The following is an 18,574-nucleotide window of genomic DNA, read 5'->3' as shown; positions in this document are numbered from 1 at the left end:
ATTATTCTGTAATTATTCTGTATTGATCCAAATAACTTTGGCTGGAGAAAGCATGTCCTTTAGAAAGGGCATCTGGTCCTGGTTTGAAGACTTTGGAGAGGAAGAGCGTTTCATAGCATTTTACTTCACTGATCAGTCTGTATCACCTAACTGTCCCTTATTTCCCATATACAATTCAGCTTTAATGCACTACTGTTTTTTGTGCCTGACCCTTTAAAGTGCAGAGGTCTTTATCACCTGGTATATTTTGATTATGGTGATGTTTCCATATACCAATGAGACCATCACTCTCTCTGCAAGTTCTTCTGGTCCTAAGCTTCTGTTGGTTATTTCTGTACATCTTCAAAGTGAATTTGACATTCTTTAAAAAAAAAAAAAAGTATTAGAAATGCGCTTACTATTTTGGTTATTGTCACCCATACCCTTTCCAGGCACAAATGTTAAATAGTTTCTGTACTTTTTATTTATTTAGTAGTTAACACAGTCAAGAATCATAGTACTCCCTAACTCTGTCAGTGTGGTGGGTGGATCTTGGCTGGACAGTAAGTGCCCACCAAAGCTGCTCTATGACTCCCCCTCCTCAGCTAAAGAGGAGAAAATATGACAGAAGGCTCGTGGATCTAGATAAGAAGAGGGAGGCATCACTCACCAATTATCAGCACAGGGAAAACAGACTCAGCTTGGGAAAAATAGTTTTATTTTTTTTACCAATAAAACTAGAGCACAATGAGGAGAAATAAGACATTCCTCCCACTCCTCCATTCTTCTTGGGGTAGCTTCACTCCCACATTCCTTAGCTCTGACTGGCTCGAGGGAATGGGAGTTGCAATCTCTTTATCACACATTATTTCTGATGCTTCTTCCTCCTCACACTCTTCCCTACTCCAGCATGAGGTCCCACCCACAGAAAACAGTTCTAAAACTGCACTATGGGTCCTTCCCATGGTCTGCATTTCTTCATTAACTGCTCCAATGTGGGTCCTCATGGAGTCACAAGTCCTGTCAGCAGACCTGCTCCACTGTGGGCTCTTCTTTCCATGGGGCCACAGATCCTGCCAGGAGCCTGCTCCACTGCAGGCTTTCCCTGAGGTCACAGCCTCCTTTGGGCATCCACCTGCTTGATCATGGGTTCTCCATGGGCTGCAGGTGGATCTTTGCTCCACCATGGACCTCCCTGGGCTGCAGGGGCACATCCTGCATCACCAGGGTCTGCGCCAGAGCCTGCAGGGGAATCTCTGCTCTGGCTTCTGGAACACCTCCTGACCCTCCTTCCCCACTGAGCTTGGTGCCTGCACAGTGATTTCTCACATATTCTCACTCCTCTTTCCCATCTATGTGGTTCAGCAGTCTTTTCCCTTCTTTAATCTGTTATCCCAGAGGCACTACCACTGCCACTGCTGGGCTCAGCCTTGAACAGCAGTGGGTCCCTCTTGGAGCCAGCTGGAATTGTCAGATATGGAGGATATCCACCCCTATGGCTCTCCACTACCAAAGCCTTGCCGTGCAAACCAAATACAATTAGCTAAGATTGAACTTTTTATCACCATAATTTACAAAGTTTTTTCAGAGACAATGACTTTCAAAATACAATACTTTGGTGTAGCTGCCGCTTTGTTCCTTATTTTTGGTATTTATCATTGTATTTATTGCATTTTGTTGGATACTATTTATTTAGACTTTTTCAGTCTTTTGGTCATTCACATAATGTTACCAACATTTGTGTAATTAGTCACAGATAATTTTCAAAACATTAGGTTCCATTAGACTAAATCTTGATCTTCACACATCTCTTCATTTATGTCTTATTTTCAGTGATTTCTACATGTGTCCACTGCTATTCATTATTTGTAGCATCAAATAAGTTTAACTAAATTTGCAAACATCTGTAATTTGAAAAGTGAGTATTAACTGCCATCTCTAATTACTGGGCCTAGAGTCACAGGTTGTTATGATCAACAGATTTATTTTTAATTGTCTTATGTTTTCAGAAATTGAGTTCAAGGAGGGTGAAACACAGCACTTTGTGGAGATTGAAGTTCTCTTTGATGGAGTAAGGGAGATGAGAGAAGCCTTCACTGTCCACCTGAAGCCTGATGAGAACATGGTTGCAGAAATACAGGTAACAAGTTCATGCAAAGTCCTGAACAACAAAATCTGCTAAACTGACGTCTTACTTTCTGGCTTATCATTTTACTCTTCTTTTAAGATTTATTCACACCTTGGCTTGTATAGTAAAAGACAAAATGGCCACCCCAGCTGTCACAGTAACACCTAAACAAAACAGTTTATTATCAAGGCAATGATGTTGATGGGGCCACAGAGTCAATGAAAGACTGAGTGTTCAGGGTATCGCTCCAGACATATTCTTCTCATATAATCAGTCTTATAAACTGCTGTCCTCTTGGAAACACTCTCTGGAAATACAACCTCTATGTTGTAAAAACCTCTATGTTGAATAACTTCAGGTGAAATATGACTGCTGCTGTCAAAACCATGTTAGCATTATTCTTATTGTGTAAGATTAAATAGCCACACATGCTTGTTATTTAGCATTGTATCTTGCATGCTTTTAATTCAAACAGTATAATCCTCTGATTTAGCATAAAATGGCATAAAATCCCCATCTGTTTTATGAGTGTCACACAATATGTAGACTGACTCCAGAAGCCAGACAGAAGAGACATAGCCTTTGCTGATGACAAACACCCCATTTCCATCAGGCATTAAAGCATACACTGCACACAGGGGGTTCTACCAGAATACTGAAGTGATAACAAAAAATCTGGGAGACAAATTTAAAGGTCTGGGATCTTCACTGTTTTGAAAAGAAAAAAATCATTTTACCTCTTTCTTTTTGCACTCTGCAGTGTACTTTCAGTGCCTCAACCCTTTCTCAATAGCTCATCCAATTGAGGTTTTAGAACTTCTTTTGGAACAATGTTTCGAAGGCTTGACACACTCTGGTTGAGGTCCACCTTGTTTATTTAAATTTTGACAGAGAACTGTTTCTATCTTTTTCACTGTCAGACAGTCAAGGCTATTGTTTACATCGAAGAAATGAACAGCATGGCAGATGTCACCTTTCCCTCTGTCCCTCAAGTTGCATCTCTATTGATATATGATGATACTTCTAAAGCCAAAGACAGAGCCAGTCCCATTGCTGGCTATCCTGTCATCTGTATCACAGTGAGTATCTCTGTGCAAAAACGGAACAAAATCAGTATATTGATTTTGTTTAGTGGATTTTACACACCCAGCATCAATCCATATGGTGATGAGTCACACATATTAGTCACACATATTAGTTCAAGCTAGAATTATCCTTAGAGCTAATCTAATTTGTCTGGATAATAAATTCATTTTCAGGAGGAGAAAAAGCATAGAAAGAAAAATGTTTCACTTGTTCCTGACTAAGAAGAGTTTGATATTGATACTCACACTGTATCTGTGATTGCATGACTTTAGTATTTCCTCCATTATCCTGCCTTTATTTGTAGAGTTAATATCACTGGAGATAACAGATGAGCCATTGTTTTCAATGAGTGCCATGGACTGTAAAATGAGTGCTGAAGGAGTACAGGCTTCTTTCATTTTTTCACTAGTAGTTTTGCAACTGAAAAGTTTACATAAATATTCATATACCTTGAAGAATGTTTTGTCCATCTTCAGTTTGTTTTTCACACATTCCTTTTGCATAGGAATGTCACAAGTTGAATGGTTCTTCTAAATTAAAAAAAGAATCAAAGAAGATAAATCTTTAAATGCAAAGTGTATTTGCAGAATTAGATCAAAGGGAGAAATTAAAATTAAAAGTAGTATATAGGAGTGTAGTTTGTGTCTTCATAACTATGCCACATTTTCACCTATAAATCAATTTAAAATAATATATTTTATTTCAGTAAGCATACTTAGATACACCTTTTAATCTACCCTAGCAATGCTAAATATATCACTGTCAAAATAAGGTGATTTCTTATGAGATTTAGTGGGATTATAAGTTCCATGTTGTTGAGTTTTGTGACTCTTGATGACTTAAAATTCCTTTGCTGTGAAGCAAATAAATTCCTAACACATCTGCCTTTTTCTGCAGGCTTGTAATCCTAAGTACGAAGACTTTGACAAGACTGGTTCTATATGTGCCAGTGAGAACATCAATAATACTCTGACACAGTACCGGTGGCTTGTGAGTGCCCCCACTGGCCCCGATGGTGTGACCAGCCCCATGAAGGAGGTTGACTTTGACACCTTCTTCACTTCCTCTAAGATGATTACACTCGACTCCATTTACTTTCAAGCTGGTTCTCGTGTCCAGTGTGCAGCTCGGGCTGTGAATTCAGATGGGAATGAGGGTCTTGAGCTTATGAGCCCTATTGTCACTATAAGCACATCAGAAGGTAAGACATCATCACCTACTGCAAGATTCACAGGTCTCTTTCAGATCCCAAATTCAGTCCTAACAAAAGCTGGTTTCATGATCAGGTGTTTTAACATTACCATGTCAGTTTTTCTTCTGCTGTTGGCAGAGGTGGTGCAAAAACTGTGTTGACACAGCAAACCATTGTATAAAGAAAAAGTTTTTCTTCTTTCCTAATTCTCCACATCTTTAAATAATAATCTACATAGCAAATTTGTATATTCATGAGAACAGTATATAACAGGCAATAGAATTAGTGAAACCTGGTTTCTGTTGACTTTCGAATTAAACACAATAATGATGCAGTACAGTCTCAGCTCCTATTAGACACTGGAGAATCCACATGGGAGTGGCATATCAAAGCCTAGCCAGAAGCAAAACTTCATTTGGCATTCAGGCCTCAATGCACACCTGAAAATTGATTTCTTCCTTGACTAAAGACTAAAGCAACTAGGCCCAATAACAGGGCGTGGACAGAATTTTTCCCTGGTCAAGGCATTCATAGTTATTCATCCTTCTTGTTATATGAAACAGACTGCCTTTGTTGTTGTAATAATGCATTATTTGGATTACACTTGACAAATTAGCAAAGCTAATTAGGTGAGGCTCAGGACTGAGTTGTCATGCATAAATTACTTCCAGTACCTGAGCTAACTTGTGATGTAGAAGGAAAGAAATGCAATGATCAAAGCAAACTACAAAAATCCTGACTATTTTCCACTTTGAAGATGCCTGACCTCCAATGCATAGACTGAACTCTCAAAAGGAATTCAGATTGTGCAAAAAAAAAAAAAAAAAAAAAATTTAGTCTCTTTAACATTATTTGCATTTGAGGAAAAAAAATAAAACCGCCAACCAAACCAACCTACCAAAAAGCTGTCATGTACAGAAAAGAAATTTTGTTCAATCCTGACAGAAGTTTCCTACTTGGAAATGTTGAGCAAGATTGGCTCCTCCAGACCCAATAAACTCTCCAAGAAGAAGTCCCTGCCTCCTCTTTTCTTGAAATCCCACAGAAATGGGCGAAGAGAACTGTTTCGACTTTCTACATCTGCTTGTTTCTTACTTAGAGTACGTTGTGATCCTTTGGCCATCACATGACAAAGTGACCAGAATGCAGACACTACTGCATTGAACTATGCAACAAGGAGTTGCATATCTCTCAAATCATATGATTACAAACCTAATTCTCTGGTCCTCCAAACTTGGACTAATACTGGAACACATGGAACTTACACTGGGAAAGGATTACCAAAATAAGTTACACATTTTCCTTTCTTGGAGAAATTCAATTAACAAGGCCTTAAGCAACTAGATCCAGCTTTGGAGCTGGCTCTATTCTAAGCAGAATACTTCTGCATATCCTGTGGCACAATCTTTCTAACTACATTTTTGTTACTGGTGGATCAGGAGACTCACGAGTATCTGTGAGGACATATCACTGCATACTCCAATCCATTGCCAAAATTAGCTGAGCACTGGTCAGGTATCTTCCATAAAACTTAGAATGGTGGGAGGAATTAAAAAATATGCCTCTGAAGACCTCTGTAATAAAGTATGGCACTTGGCACCGGCTTTGCAAGTAAGGTTAACACATGCAACTGAAAAGACACTGATGCAATATCATCACCTTGTTCTGAAAATGTGATCCAGTTGATCAAAAAAATCATTTATGTTTGAATCCTCTTTTACATAAATTCCTGTTGAAACCTCTGGAAAATACTTTTCAAAGTATTTACCTGCCATTGAAAAAAATTCTCATTGTTTTGGATACCTGTACCATGGAAGAAAAGTACATCTTAAATAGTGGAAAGAAAAGTATAGATTGTTTCCTATGGACATAAAGTAAGGTTGCTTTCTCTTTTTTCCATTAGGTCTTTGTCAGCCCCGTATATCAGGAGTAGTTGGAGCAGAGCCATTCTCTGCCAAACTGCGCTACACTGGCCCAGAAGATCCTGACTATGCCAACCTCATCAAACTGACAGTCACAATGCCACATATTGATGGTATGAGAAAATCAGCCAAGTTAGGAGAACTTATACAATATGCTGTTATTTGAGCTACTTTGTTGGTCAGGTTATTTTAAATAGACAAGTTAATAACATAATCTTTTAACAGTAGGAACAAAGAAAAATGATGAATTATGAATTAATAAGTGCAGTTTGCAACAAGATCTATAAGATACTGTATTGATATATAGTCTCCAATATGAAAAATAGCATTTTCAGATTAACTGCAAAATTTACATGGATTGGACTAGACCTAAGCTTTGTAAAACTCCCTTGAAGTGCATAGAAATATACAGTGTAATTACTAGTCACAGTATTTTTTTATTTAATAATATGTTTGTATACTAATATTTTTAAATATTAATATGTTTAGAAATATTTGTCTTTCCATAGTATGCAGACAGGTATCGTGGGTAAAATTCTCATACATACTTACCATATCAACTTCCTTTGAATTCTAAAGTACAGTAATTAGTGTTAAGTACAAAATACTGCACTGCATAACATGCTTAGTGTTTGATAAAATCTGGCTAAATTAAGGAGGTCTGACAACTGACATGTAGTGATAGTGCTATAAATTAATGCTTTTAGGCATGCTGCCTGTTATTTCTACAAGAGAGCTCTCTAACTTTGAGCTGACACTTAGCCACGATGGAACTAGAGTTGGAAACCATAAGTGCTCCAACCTGTTGGATTACACTGAAGTAAAGACCCACCATGGTTTTTTAACTGACGCTACCAAGAATCCAGATGTGATTGGAGAAACCATTCCCTATCAGTACAGCCCAACAATTAGAGGCTTCAACACCTTGCGCTTCTACCGCAACCTGAACCTGGAAGCCTGCTTGTGGGAGTTCATTAGCTACTATGACATGTCCGAGCTCCTCACAGATTGTGGAGGCACCATTGGCACAGATGGACAGGTATGGAACTTGATTTTGTACTGTATTCTTGTAATAAAAGATTTCCCCTATAATACATCTGTGCTAGTAGAAATTAGAGAATCATTTGTTCTGAATGAAATTTGTTTTGATTTTCACCCAGTACAGTTCTGGGGTATTTTTGGGCAAATCAATCCCTCTTTTACTGTATAGTGAGTCAATTTAGTCTTTTCTTAAAATAAAAGCTTTTTGAAGAATTGCTTTTAGCACATAGATAGCACTGGTATATTTAATATTCATTGTGCTATATCTTGAAAACCAGTTTTAAAACATTGTGGAGAGACTTCTTGCTGACAGCAAAGGACTGCAGTGTCCTACCAGCAGCTTTGCTTTGCTGATCTCTTGTTCATTGGGTAAGACTACCCATCAATGCAGACAGCAGGGTGCTCTGACATTACCCAGCAGAAAATTACTAGCTCAGGAGTAAAAAAAGCTGCCAATATGGAGTGGTTGAAGAATAGAGCTGTGAAACTGGTCGGGGGGCTAAAAGCAAGAGATTGGAAAGAACTTCAGGTGTACTTTGGAAAATTATTTCTAGAAATCCATGATAATGTGGAAAGAAAAGGGTGCAGGATTTCTTCTGGAGTAGTGACAGTGAAATTAATCCCTGGGTCTTCCCTGTATGATTACTATATAAACCTGTCTGATCCCACTCAGTCTCTGGAGTACAGTGGCTGTAACTATGAAGTTTAAGTGCAGAAAAATATATTTGCGGAATAATCCTATAGGCTGGAAGAAGGACTCATATCACAGACGTCTATCCACAGCTAACTCACTGTCCTGATACACTAGCATCCTTGTTGAATCACTATGAAAAGAATGAGCCTGCTTTGTAAAATTGAGATAATTTCTCTGCTCTTTTTACATTTTGCCAGGGATCCATCTTCTATTAGACCTCAGTAGACTTACTTATTTGCACAAATTCTTATTCTTTTAGTCCCAAGTGGCATAAAGCAGATGTGGAAAATGTGTCATTGCCCACAGAAATATATAAGCATGAGCTTATATATTAACAGAGCTAATTTACTATTCATATCTTAACAGAGTTAATTTACTACTAAAGCACATACCTAATCAGATAAACTGATTTTTTTGTTGTTGTTTTGATTTTGTTATAATTACATGTCTAAAGTTCACCTTATTCCATGGGTGTTCACAGTAATCATACAGTCAGTTTGCTGGACAAGAAATTGCACCAGGATCTCTTTAGCAGTTGATTAACTTCCTAACATTGTGCCCCTCTTAACTAGAGATTATATACTCTAAATCAGAAGACGAGAATAAAATGGAGCTTCTGCCTGTCTCATATACAAAGGCCTTGATGGATATGTCATCTCACTGTTTTGTCATCAGTTCTAGTTCCTTGTCTGTTACAGAGACCATTTCAAGGTCTCCTTCCATGCTGGAAGCTCATTGTCCATGCTCTGCTTAGGCTTGGCCTCTGCTGAAAGCAGATCCTCCTACAGGTGCATTCCACGGGATCTATGAAGCTGCCAGGGCGAAAGGCATCCAAGTGTGGGATGTAAACCTTACACATTCCCACAAGATAAAAATTACACTAGTCTTCACTGTTCTTAGAATTATTTCATTTCTTCATTTCTTTGACTCATCATTCCTTTGACTATCTCCTTATGCCCAGGCAATATGCAACTGCAAATTCTTATTTCCCATACAAAGCAACCATAAGCACACACAACTTGAAGCATCTGTAACTATGAAAGCCACTTCTCCCTCAGTGAAAAGGAAGACATAGTATGAATCCATTTTAAATACTTCTGTGTCCTTTAGACAAAAGGTTGAATATCTGCTTTAGACAAATATGTATCTAAATAAAACCGATTTATGTGTATGTTCACATAAACAGAGGAGGAAATAAGTACCATTCCAATATTTTAGTAAATTGGAAGAACCCGTGTATTCAGTTTTGGAGGACATGCATAAGTGGCAGTGTGGCCAGAGAAGTGAGTTGTACTTTCCTGAGACTTCAGAACTATTATGTACTTTATGTAAGTTCTCTCATTTAAAAGCAGAAAGAGCCATGAAACTGCAGATGAAGTCATCCTTTAGTGACTTCTAGGTTATGGAAAAAAGGCTACAGTATGTTAAGTGAAATATCAAGCTGAATTATTTCTAGCAGTGAAGCATTTCCCCGCAGCCAGTATGCACTCAACTGCCCTCCCTGTTTTCCCCACCTCCATTTAATTCTTCTCCAGGTTTGGTCTTTATCTTCACATGACCCCTCCAGCTGAGAGGGGAGGCAGTCAGTGCCCTATCTCTGTGGTTGTCACCATTGTTGTTTTTTTCTCCTTCAGTGAACAATTAATAATCCTCTTCTGTGAGCAGAAAGCTGGCAGCTATGGTTTTCACCAATTTTTTAGCAGACAAAGGAAGCCTAAATTCTATTATACAGACAGAACAGATAAATAACAATAACACTCTTACCGTATCCCGCTACTGCTGCAAATTTAATAACTTGAATTTACCAGATACTTTGGCTAGAACTTCAGGCTCAAAATTTTGTTTCTTGATTCTAGTTCTCCAGTACTTGTATGGTCAAACAAAGACAGCCATGTTGATTGAGACAGAGAGATTTCACACTAAGAACTGGCAATATCTTAAATGATGTGGACCTTCACTTCATGGGAGCTCCTGGTATGTTAGGGTAAGAAGATGAACTTTAGTAATCAAGAAGTGAGGTAGGAGACCTGCAGCTGGTGCAGTTCTTCTGGCACAGCTCCTAGTATTTGCTGAAGGCTGCAGCTGTCTTGGCCAGTTCCCATGAACTCATGAACTGTCATAATACATACAGAGAAGGTCTTAGTTTTCTTTTTTTTTTTTTTTTTCCCTTTGAGGCCTTCTGATTGTGACCCGCTCTTTTTCTCAATTATTCTGTGCATGAGCAAACCCTGTGTGAGCTAGATGCAGCAGCACTCCTTTCAGTGTACAGCATGACAGTTTGTTCCTGGGGTCTGCCCAAAACTGAAAACCTGGGCATTTATGTATCTAAACATGGACTTAGATATGCAGTTTAAAGAACTTCTACTTTAAATTAATGATGGTCTCCTTTTTAAATTGATCTAATTGATTTGCATTAGAGTTCTGTCTTGTCAAAGTTAAGGTCAGCTTTGATGATTAGCAGTTTTCTTTAGGACAACCTGCAGTCACAGTCTAAAACTCAATGTCTACCTTTGGATATATATAGGCCTTAAAAAAGGAGAACTCACCTATATGAGAGCTGTGTTCCAGTATTTTCAAGTAGCTAACAAGGGTTGGGCTTTACTTCATGGGGACATTGTGAGTCAATTACTACAGACATCTCACATTCTCCCAACACAGGTTCTAAAACAATGACAGATATTCAGGAAAGGAAGTGAAAAAATGAGACAGTGAAAATCAAGCAAGTGACCGTACTTTAATGAGGTGTACATTGAAGTACGGCCTACACTTATATTTCATGGAGTGTGAAGTATCATTTGATCCATTTTCCTACTGTTATAACTGTTTGCTGTAGCCAGGCAGTTTGGCATCTGGAGCCTTCTGTGTGGTTCTGACCAAGTATTTATATATGGATGTAGCTTCTCACAGTTTCAGTCCATTGCCAGACTTGAAATAGGGAAGCAAGGAAATTACCATTCAAACTAATTTTATTAATGACAGCTCATTAATCAAGTCTTTTTTAGGAACAAGAAGGTGAAGAACATGTAGTAAAATACTTGAATGTATAGCTTTATATCTTGAAACTATGGTAATTGAATATAGCTGAACAGTTCACTTTTTTCTCTTCAAAAATCAGTTATTTTTGGCCCAAACTGAAAATATCTTTCTTCCAATATGTTCAGGTCACATTTATGCTACACATGTTATGGCACTGAGCATTTCCAAATCCTGTCTGCAAACAGGTTTTAAAATCACTAATGTACTGCTGCACCTTATATGAGGCAGCCTGCAGAGGGATTTTATTACACAGAAACAGTATATTTCCAGCTTTATTGGAACTAGTTTTACCAAAACCATACTTTAAGATGAAAACTCACCTATTCTGAAAATCTCACTAGATGTTGTAAAATTCAAACAAACAGAAATGTCTGTTTTCAGATTTTTATATTCACTTTAGTGATCCCAGTCAAATTCAAGAAAACTCTGCAACTCATGTTCCCTTGACATGGAACCTCACTAAAAGACATTTTTTCTCTAGCTGCAAATGCAAACGGGTATTTAGTAAGCTGTAAAGAAAAAAAAACTATAAAGTGAATGCAACAGCTGTGTAACAAAGTCAGAGGTTACATTTTTCAAGGGACTGGTATTTTAAGGCTGTATTGCATTCTCTTCTCCATTCAGACTTATTTAAACAAGCCTGCTTTGCATTTCACCTGTGACCTACCTGTCTGAGTGTCTTCTTAGGGCCAAATCTTAGTTTTGCCATACTGACATTGTGTAAACAGTTAATTGATAACATTGTTAAACTTGCATGACTCAAATTCACAGACATCACAAGTAAATGCAATAGAAAATGAGACCTAGAGTAATTTGAAGAATAAAAATACTATTTTCATGTAATGCCTGTTTCATTGAGATCCACAGAATAAAACACAAACTTATGTTATTTCTAATGTCTAAGTTAATCAGTACTATCAATGTACACATATACACATACACTGACAAGTTCTGCCCTCTGGAAATGTAAGCCAGCAAAATAAAACATGCTATAAATGTAGAACAGAGTCCATACACAAACCCTTTATTGAAAATATTTTTTCATTGTAAATATTCTGAATTGTTATGTGACAGATTCTCAAAATAATTGTGTATTTTTCCTAATGAAGTTTGACATATTGCATCTGAAAAGGGAAGAAAAGAAAAACACATATAGAAGCTCCCATTAATACTTTCTAAGTCTTAAATGGGAATTTTCAGTATTCTAAACCAGACCTTATGACCTATGATAATTTACCTCACAAAAAAAAAAAAAAAGTATGAAGCTCTATTTCTTAGATCAATGGATAAATCATGTTCTTCTCTCTCACACATACATTTTGAGGTGCACTGTTTGGTGATTTTTTTATCTAAATTTTTTCCAGTTATTATCTATAAGAGTCTGTTTCCTCCTTGGAACAATTTTTGTCTTCTGTCTTCTCAGCTTCTCCAGACATGGCATTGTCATGGAGTATGAGACACAATTTCCCCAGTCCATCTGGGATGTAGCTGTAGTCTGTATTTCTCTCCTGGTATCAGAAGACTAAAATTCATACGCACTTATTATTGTTTAAATCAATATTACTGAATGTAATTTTGTCATTGTAACTGGTAAAATCTCCCATGCATGGGATGCATGGATACATAATGCACCTGTCCTGTCTCTCCACAGCAGTTAAGCTGATCCTACACTTACGCAGCTCTAAGTCACCCTTTTGGTTTCATCAGTGTCACCATGAGATATAAAATGAACAGCTGGCTACTCCCAATAGTCTTTGCACAAAGTGCTGGGAAAGAAAGATAACTCAATGGAAAGAATGTTTTCTTATGTTTGTCTAACAGCATTATTAGGAGGGCTGGAGAAGTCAAACTCCTCCATCTGTGTAACACATTCCATCGATTCATTTGGGGGGTGGGGCAGTGCCTGCTCATTTTGACACTGCTTTCCTCTGCAGCTGACTTCCTCTTTATTTTATTTTTACTGTATCAAAAAGATCCTTTCACATACCATGTCCTGAGATTTTTCTCTTCTGCCTACAGAAAAGTAGATTCCCCCTTGTAGGAATGAGAGGCTCTTAAAAGTTTTCATTTACTGTTAGAGAGAATTATTTATTCTCTGACTATCAGTGTTGTAGGTTTGCCTGCAGACCTGCAGATCCATGAGTGCCTGTGGAAGGGTTTGTGTGCATAAAAATTCAATGAGCTTTTGGCAAGAAGTTCTTCCTCCCCCACCCATGCCATGAATCAGAGGTAAGGGCAGCAGTACTGATGGAAGCACATGAGTACACAAATAAATTCCCAGGCTGATGCAAGCAGCTCTGTTGCCCAAACACCTCTTGCAGGCTTTATTAAAAGGTAAGAACCTTTTAAATTCTACAGTCCTAGAAGTGGAGAGATTTCTCCCCAGAGCAGCGGTAATATGTCAAAGGAGCAGTGCTCCTGGCAGACTTGCCTCAGAAGGGATCCTGCTACTAGATTTTGACCAGTGCAAATAAGCTGATCTCTCTAACACTATGTTCTCATCAAATGAAGGCAAGAAAACGCTAAAATGTGGGTTACAAACCTCATTAGGAGATTGCTTTATGTTAAGTACACGCAAAGAGCCAAGAAAAGCTTTGTAATGAGAGGTTTTTTTTTTTGTCTTGATGTGTCATAAGATACTGAGCTAGAAGGAGTTCTGTGGATCACTCTATCCAGGCATCTGCCTTAAGTCTATATAATGTTGTTCCAACACTAGTAAACTTAATCCAAAACCTTACAGGATTTCATGGCCTCACTATTCTTATGGAGTGCCACCACACTGAGGGCTGGAAACTCTTCTGGTTTCTAGGCTGTGTTTGTCATGGCCATCTTATGCCCATTTGTTCCCGTGTCAGCACTATCTTTCATCATCAGTGGCCCTTCTCTGCACTTAGTGTCCTGAAGTATATAGACAGCATTCTTACTCCCTCTCAGCCTTTGTTGTACCGGGCTCAAAAGCACTGCTGTTTTAGGCTCTTCTCATCAGATAGTTTTGCCATTCCTCTGATTATGTTGATTTCTTTTTCTGAAGTCTACAATGCAAATTAGACTTTTTCAAGCATGGATGATCAAAGCTGTTCCAGATAAGCTCTCACTAGTGCTCTGTATAATGGCATGCATGCTTCTAATTTCCACCCCATTCCTCAGTTTATCTTGGGATCATAGCACATGGAGAGGGTAGGAAGGTCATAGTTATGATGTGATCAACTCACATAACAAAATTTCTTTCCCCTCTATTGTGTCTAATGAATGTCTTTCATTTCTACAGAAATCCCTGTGACTGGTTTCTATTACCTTATACTTTAAGCTATAAGATTTCATTTCACTGCTATTATTCTAATCCTCGAGGTCATTAATTCCTCACTTTGATATTCCAGTCCTCTACTTTATCATTAAGCATTATGTATGCTTCTATTTAAGAAAATGATGGGCATATATTAAATCCTGTTCCACATACTTTTATATCTTCACTATAAGCAAACTAAATTTCAGATCTCTGACTTCAGTGTCTAATTCTTACTGTACATCATGCAGATGGAGAGCAAAAAGACAGAGAGAAAAGCCAACACAGTTTGTCTGGGTTGACCTTACAATAGTAATACATTTTTTATCCAATCAAATGTATTAATTCAGTTCTTGATACTAGTCCAGGAAATGATAGATATTTGTGATTACCTCTGAAACAAAAGCAAACCATAAGACATTTGAGAGCTGCATCATTGCTATATTTTTTTAATGGAGGTGAGAATATAATGTTGGAACAATTTAGTGAATCTGTGTCCAAAATAATTGCTCAGATACTCATGCAGGTATCCCAAAGATAAATTTGCAACTTAAATGGTACTAAATAATAATATTTTTGTCTAACTTTAATTGGTCATACAGTATACAGAGAGAACTTTTTTTGCTTTTCCAAATAGAAGTTCTTGATTTTGTATATGTAAAACAAACAAAGCTTTAATATAATCAACAACTGTAGCATCTCGTCTACCAGCCTGTGTTAGTGTTTTATTTTTCATTGGTGCCAGACTCTTTTCAGTGGTGCCCAGTGACGGGACAAGGAGCAATGGCCATAAACTAAATGAAAAAACGTTCCACCACAGCCTGGGAAAGAGAAGAGGGTGGCAGAGCACTGGATCAGGCTGCCCAGTGAGATCATGGAGTCTCCCTTTCTGGAGACATTCAAAAGCCACCTGGACATGTTCCTGTGTAACCTGCTCTAGGTGACCCTAAGTGGCAGATGGGCTGGACTGCATAATCTCCTGAGATTCCTTCCACCCCTAAAATTCTTTGATTCTGTGATACTATGTGTTTCCAAATGACTGATGTGTAAATGTTAGCACATATTATGGAATGATTCAAACAATATTAGTCAAAAACATTTTATTAGCACTGAATGCAGATCAAGGAAATTCACATGTGGAAGTGAGTTGTGGAAACTATGAATATTTGCCTTAATGGAGTCCTTAATTAGGTCATAATATTTGATGAGTGCAAGCAGTAAATTTGTGGGTACATTATATTAGTAAAGGTTCTGTCAGGCATTTCAAAGTGTAAAGCAGCTGTAAGGTAATGGTCATACAGCCCCTTGACTTGCTGCTGGTTGAACCCAGCTTCCTTGTAAACTTCATTGAATGCTGGGGATTTTTGACAGTGCAAAACTCTCTTTGGAAGGATATGAGGTAATCAGGGAAGTATTCAGATGTGCAAATTTATATATGGAATTTCTGTTGGAAATAAATCAGAATTCAACAGCTTTTATGACTCTGAAAAGTTTCCCACTGGGAGACGATCTCAATGTTTTTCCTCCGGTGTATTTCTAAGAAAATCCAGAATGGTCTAAAAGGATCTGGATTCCACATTTCATTCAGAGATATGCAAGCGACAAAGTATTTGTAACCAAACATAAACACAAAGTCTCTTCAGACAGGCTTAGATTGTGTATTGTGTAAGAGCTATCTTAAGAGGTGACAGTTTACTGACACTATTCTTCTTGTCTTTTTTCACAAAATATATATATAAATAATTATTTCATAATTACAGTGTAGTTGTTTGGTACAATGTATAAAGGCTCTATTTTTAAATCCATGTCAGCTTGCATATTATTTTTAGCTCTACCAGACAGTGAAGAACAGTATGATTTCTGTGTTTGCATGCAGCATGTTAGCTATTATCCATGCACAAATGAAGAAAGAGTTCTAGAAATTACTAAGTAAAGTCCAAGGACTCAGTTGTGCTATGACATCTGAGCAATTTCAGCATCTTCCATAAGAGTTTCTTAGTTGATAGTAAAAAAGAATGTAAGCAAGAGTCGGTTAAGGCATAACCATAGAGCAAATGCAAAAGCATATTTGAAAAATTTCAAAAGCCTAAATTTGTAGTTGTGTTGTTTATGTAATAAAAAAACCCTAATAAAAATGATAAGCCAAAATTCAGTGGGTTATGATTTATCAGCTTGAAGTACAAAGATGAAACTTGAAGGGATTTCAACTCGGTTGGAAATCACTGAAACATGGCTTTGCACTCCATACGTAACTTACAAAAAGAGAGAATTTTAGTCACAGTATTTACTTCAAGTTCTGTCTTCCCTTTCTCCTGCATTTGGCTTGCCTGTGCAATGCTGCCCTTCATGATCATTAACCCTACTGTACAATTCTGCTTCTTGTAGGTTCTCAACCTAGTGCAGTCCTACGTCACGCTGAGGGTCCCTTTGTACGTCTCTTATGTTTTCCACTCTCCAGTGGGTGTCGGGGGCTGGCAGCATTTCGACCTGCAGTCAGAGCTGCGGCTGACTTTTGTGTATGACACTGCCATCCTGTGGAAGGATGGGATCGGCAGCCCACCTGAAGCAGAGCTCCAAGGTGGGTGTTGTGTTTCTTGCCATAGAACTCATGCTCTGTTACTAGGAGTGTAGTTTGCACACAGTAGGATGTTTTTTTTCAATAATTTCAATACTAAAAACAAATTTAATATTTTCATTTATTATCAATTGCGATCTGTCATTTCCTAGCACTCTCAGGTGTCTGATGGAGTGTTTATGAAAATCATGTAAAGTTGACATCAGCTCTTTTACTGAAAAGAAAGACAATTGTATTGTTGTAATTGAAAAACACGTACAAAATATAAAACATTTATATCTACTCAGAACTTCAGAGTACATAATGTAAACAAATTCTGTTAGCACACTAGATGTTTGCACTTTAATAAAAATAATAGAAGCTTTTCTGTGCTACCATTTTTTTCTCACTATGAATGTCCAGTTTCAGAAACTTTTGATATTTTGAAAATGTTATGAAGCATTCAAAAGAAACAGAACTATATAATGGGGGCCTTTCCTCTGTGTGAGAGTAGTAAATTCTGAAACATTCTACAATATGTTAAATACTGCCAGTAAATGTTTGTGAGTATAGCTGGTCAACAAGTAAAAATCTATCACTGCAGAATTTATCTTTAAAAAAGTTAGTATACTTTTTACAAACAGTAACATACAGATGTATGTGCAAGATTAAAATATATAGTTAGACCTGTGTGCTGCATTGTCCTTTTTATGCAAATTTACTTAATATTTCCCAGCATTACATTTCAGGTGTTTCCCATCTCTCTCAACCTAAGTAAAATACAGGTACCAGCTGTAATTATGTACGTACACAATTTCAGGACTCCTGGGAACCTAAAATCACTTTTTGCTTCTGCTAACTCTGTATATGAACTACAGAAATCATTGCTATTCCATTTCTGTCCTTATGTTAAGCGCAGGAAATGAGGAGCAGCAAGGGGAATCTGCAGTGCATGACGAATGAAGCACATGTAAGGCCATGCCTAAAGAATAAGCCACATGTCACAGGTCATGTGATGTGCCAGTCACCAAATAACTACCAAATCTAATCCTCTGTCTCAGCAGTTATGTTGTTCATCTATGCCACCATTTCCCATCTTTAATTTTTTCATTTCTCTGTTTAAGAAGCCAGTGGCCACATCTTTGGAGGTGCTGAACATCTTCAGTTTCCTTTGAAAACAACCAGTACAAAACAGCCCTCAACATATCCCAGTGTTACTTGGGCAGTATTTTTTCACCAGTTATTTTTCTGAGCAAGGAGAGGTTAACTAGTTTCTAGTTTCTTCCCATACTTCTCAATTCATATAATTGTGCTACAAAAATTCTAAGTGACACTACAAAGCAGTCAAGGTCTTCTAAAGCCCAAATTCATACATGAATATATAGTTATTTCTATTGTACCAAGAAATATGATTGGTACAGATGATTGTGTACAGGTGGTATACATTCACACTAGTGTGTTAGATTTCCAGCACATTCATGAGAGAACATTCCTGTTTCCTTCTTTTCCCTGGCAAGCAGAATGGTGAAACATCACTGGCTGTTTGTAAGGGAGCGCTGGAGGAAATGCCTGAACTCTAAAGTTTTGCCAAACTGCAGAGATAAAGGATCTTGGCTGCAAGCTACAGAAGTAAACCACTTCTGCATTGTGATCTGAAAT

General features: G+C 37.6%; 1 protein-coding gene across 1 annotated transcript in view; it reads left to right on the top strand.

Moving 5' to 3' along the window:
- The window catches only part of FREM2 (FRAS1 related extracellular matrix 2), a 118,512-nt gene that overhangs the window by 89,642 nt on the left and 10,296 nt on the right, over positions 1-18,574 (top strand). The window contains exons 12-17 of the mRNA XM_021526624.2: positions 1,989-2,119; positions 3,028-3,186; positions 4,091-4,394; positions 6,289-6,420; positions 7,015-7,346; positions 16,747-16,939. Of these exons, the coding sequence (XP_021382299.2) occupies positions 1,989-2,119; positions 3,028-3,186; positions 4,091-4,394; positions 6,289-6,420; positions 7,015-7,346; positions 16,747-16,939 (1,251 nt within the window). The remainder of the gene's footprint in view (positions 1-1,988; positions 2,120-3,027; positions 3,187-4,090; positions 4,395-6,288; positions 6,421-7,014; positions 7,347-16,746; positions 16,940-18,574) is intronic.

The sequence above is a fragment of the Lonchura striata genome, chromosome 2, assembly GCF_046129695.1.
Source record: "Lonchura striata isolate bLonStr1 chromosome 2, bLonStr1.mat, whole genome shotgun sequence".
NCBI classification, from domain to species: domain Eukaryota; kingdom Metazoa; phylum Chordata; class Aves; order Passeriformes; family Estrildidae; genus Lonchura; species Lonchura striata.
This window is presented reverse-complemented; position numbering and strand designations above follow the sequence as displayed.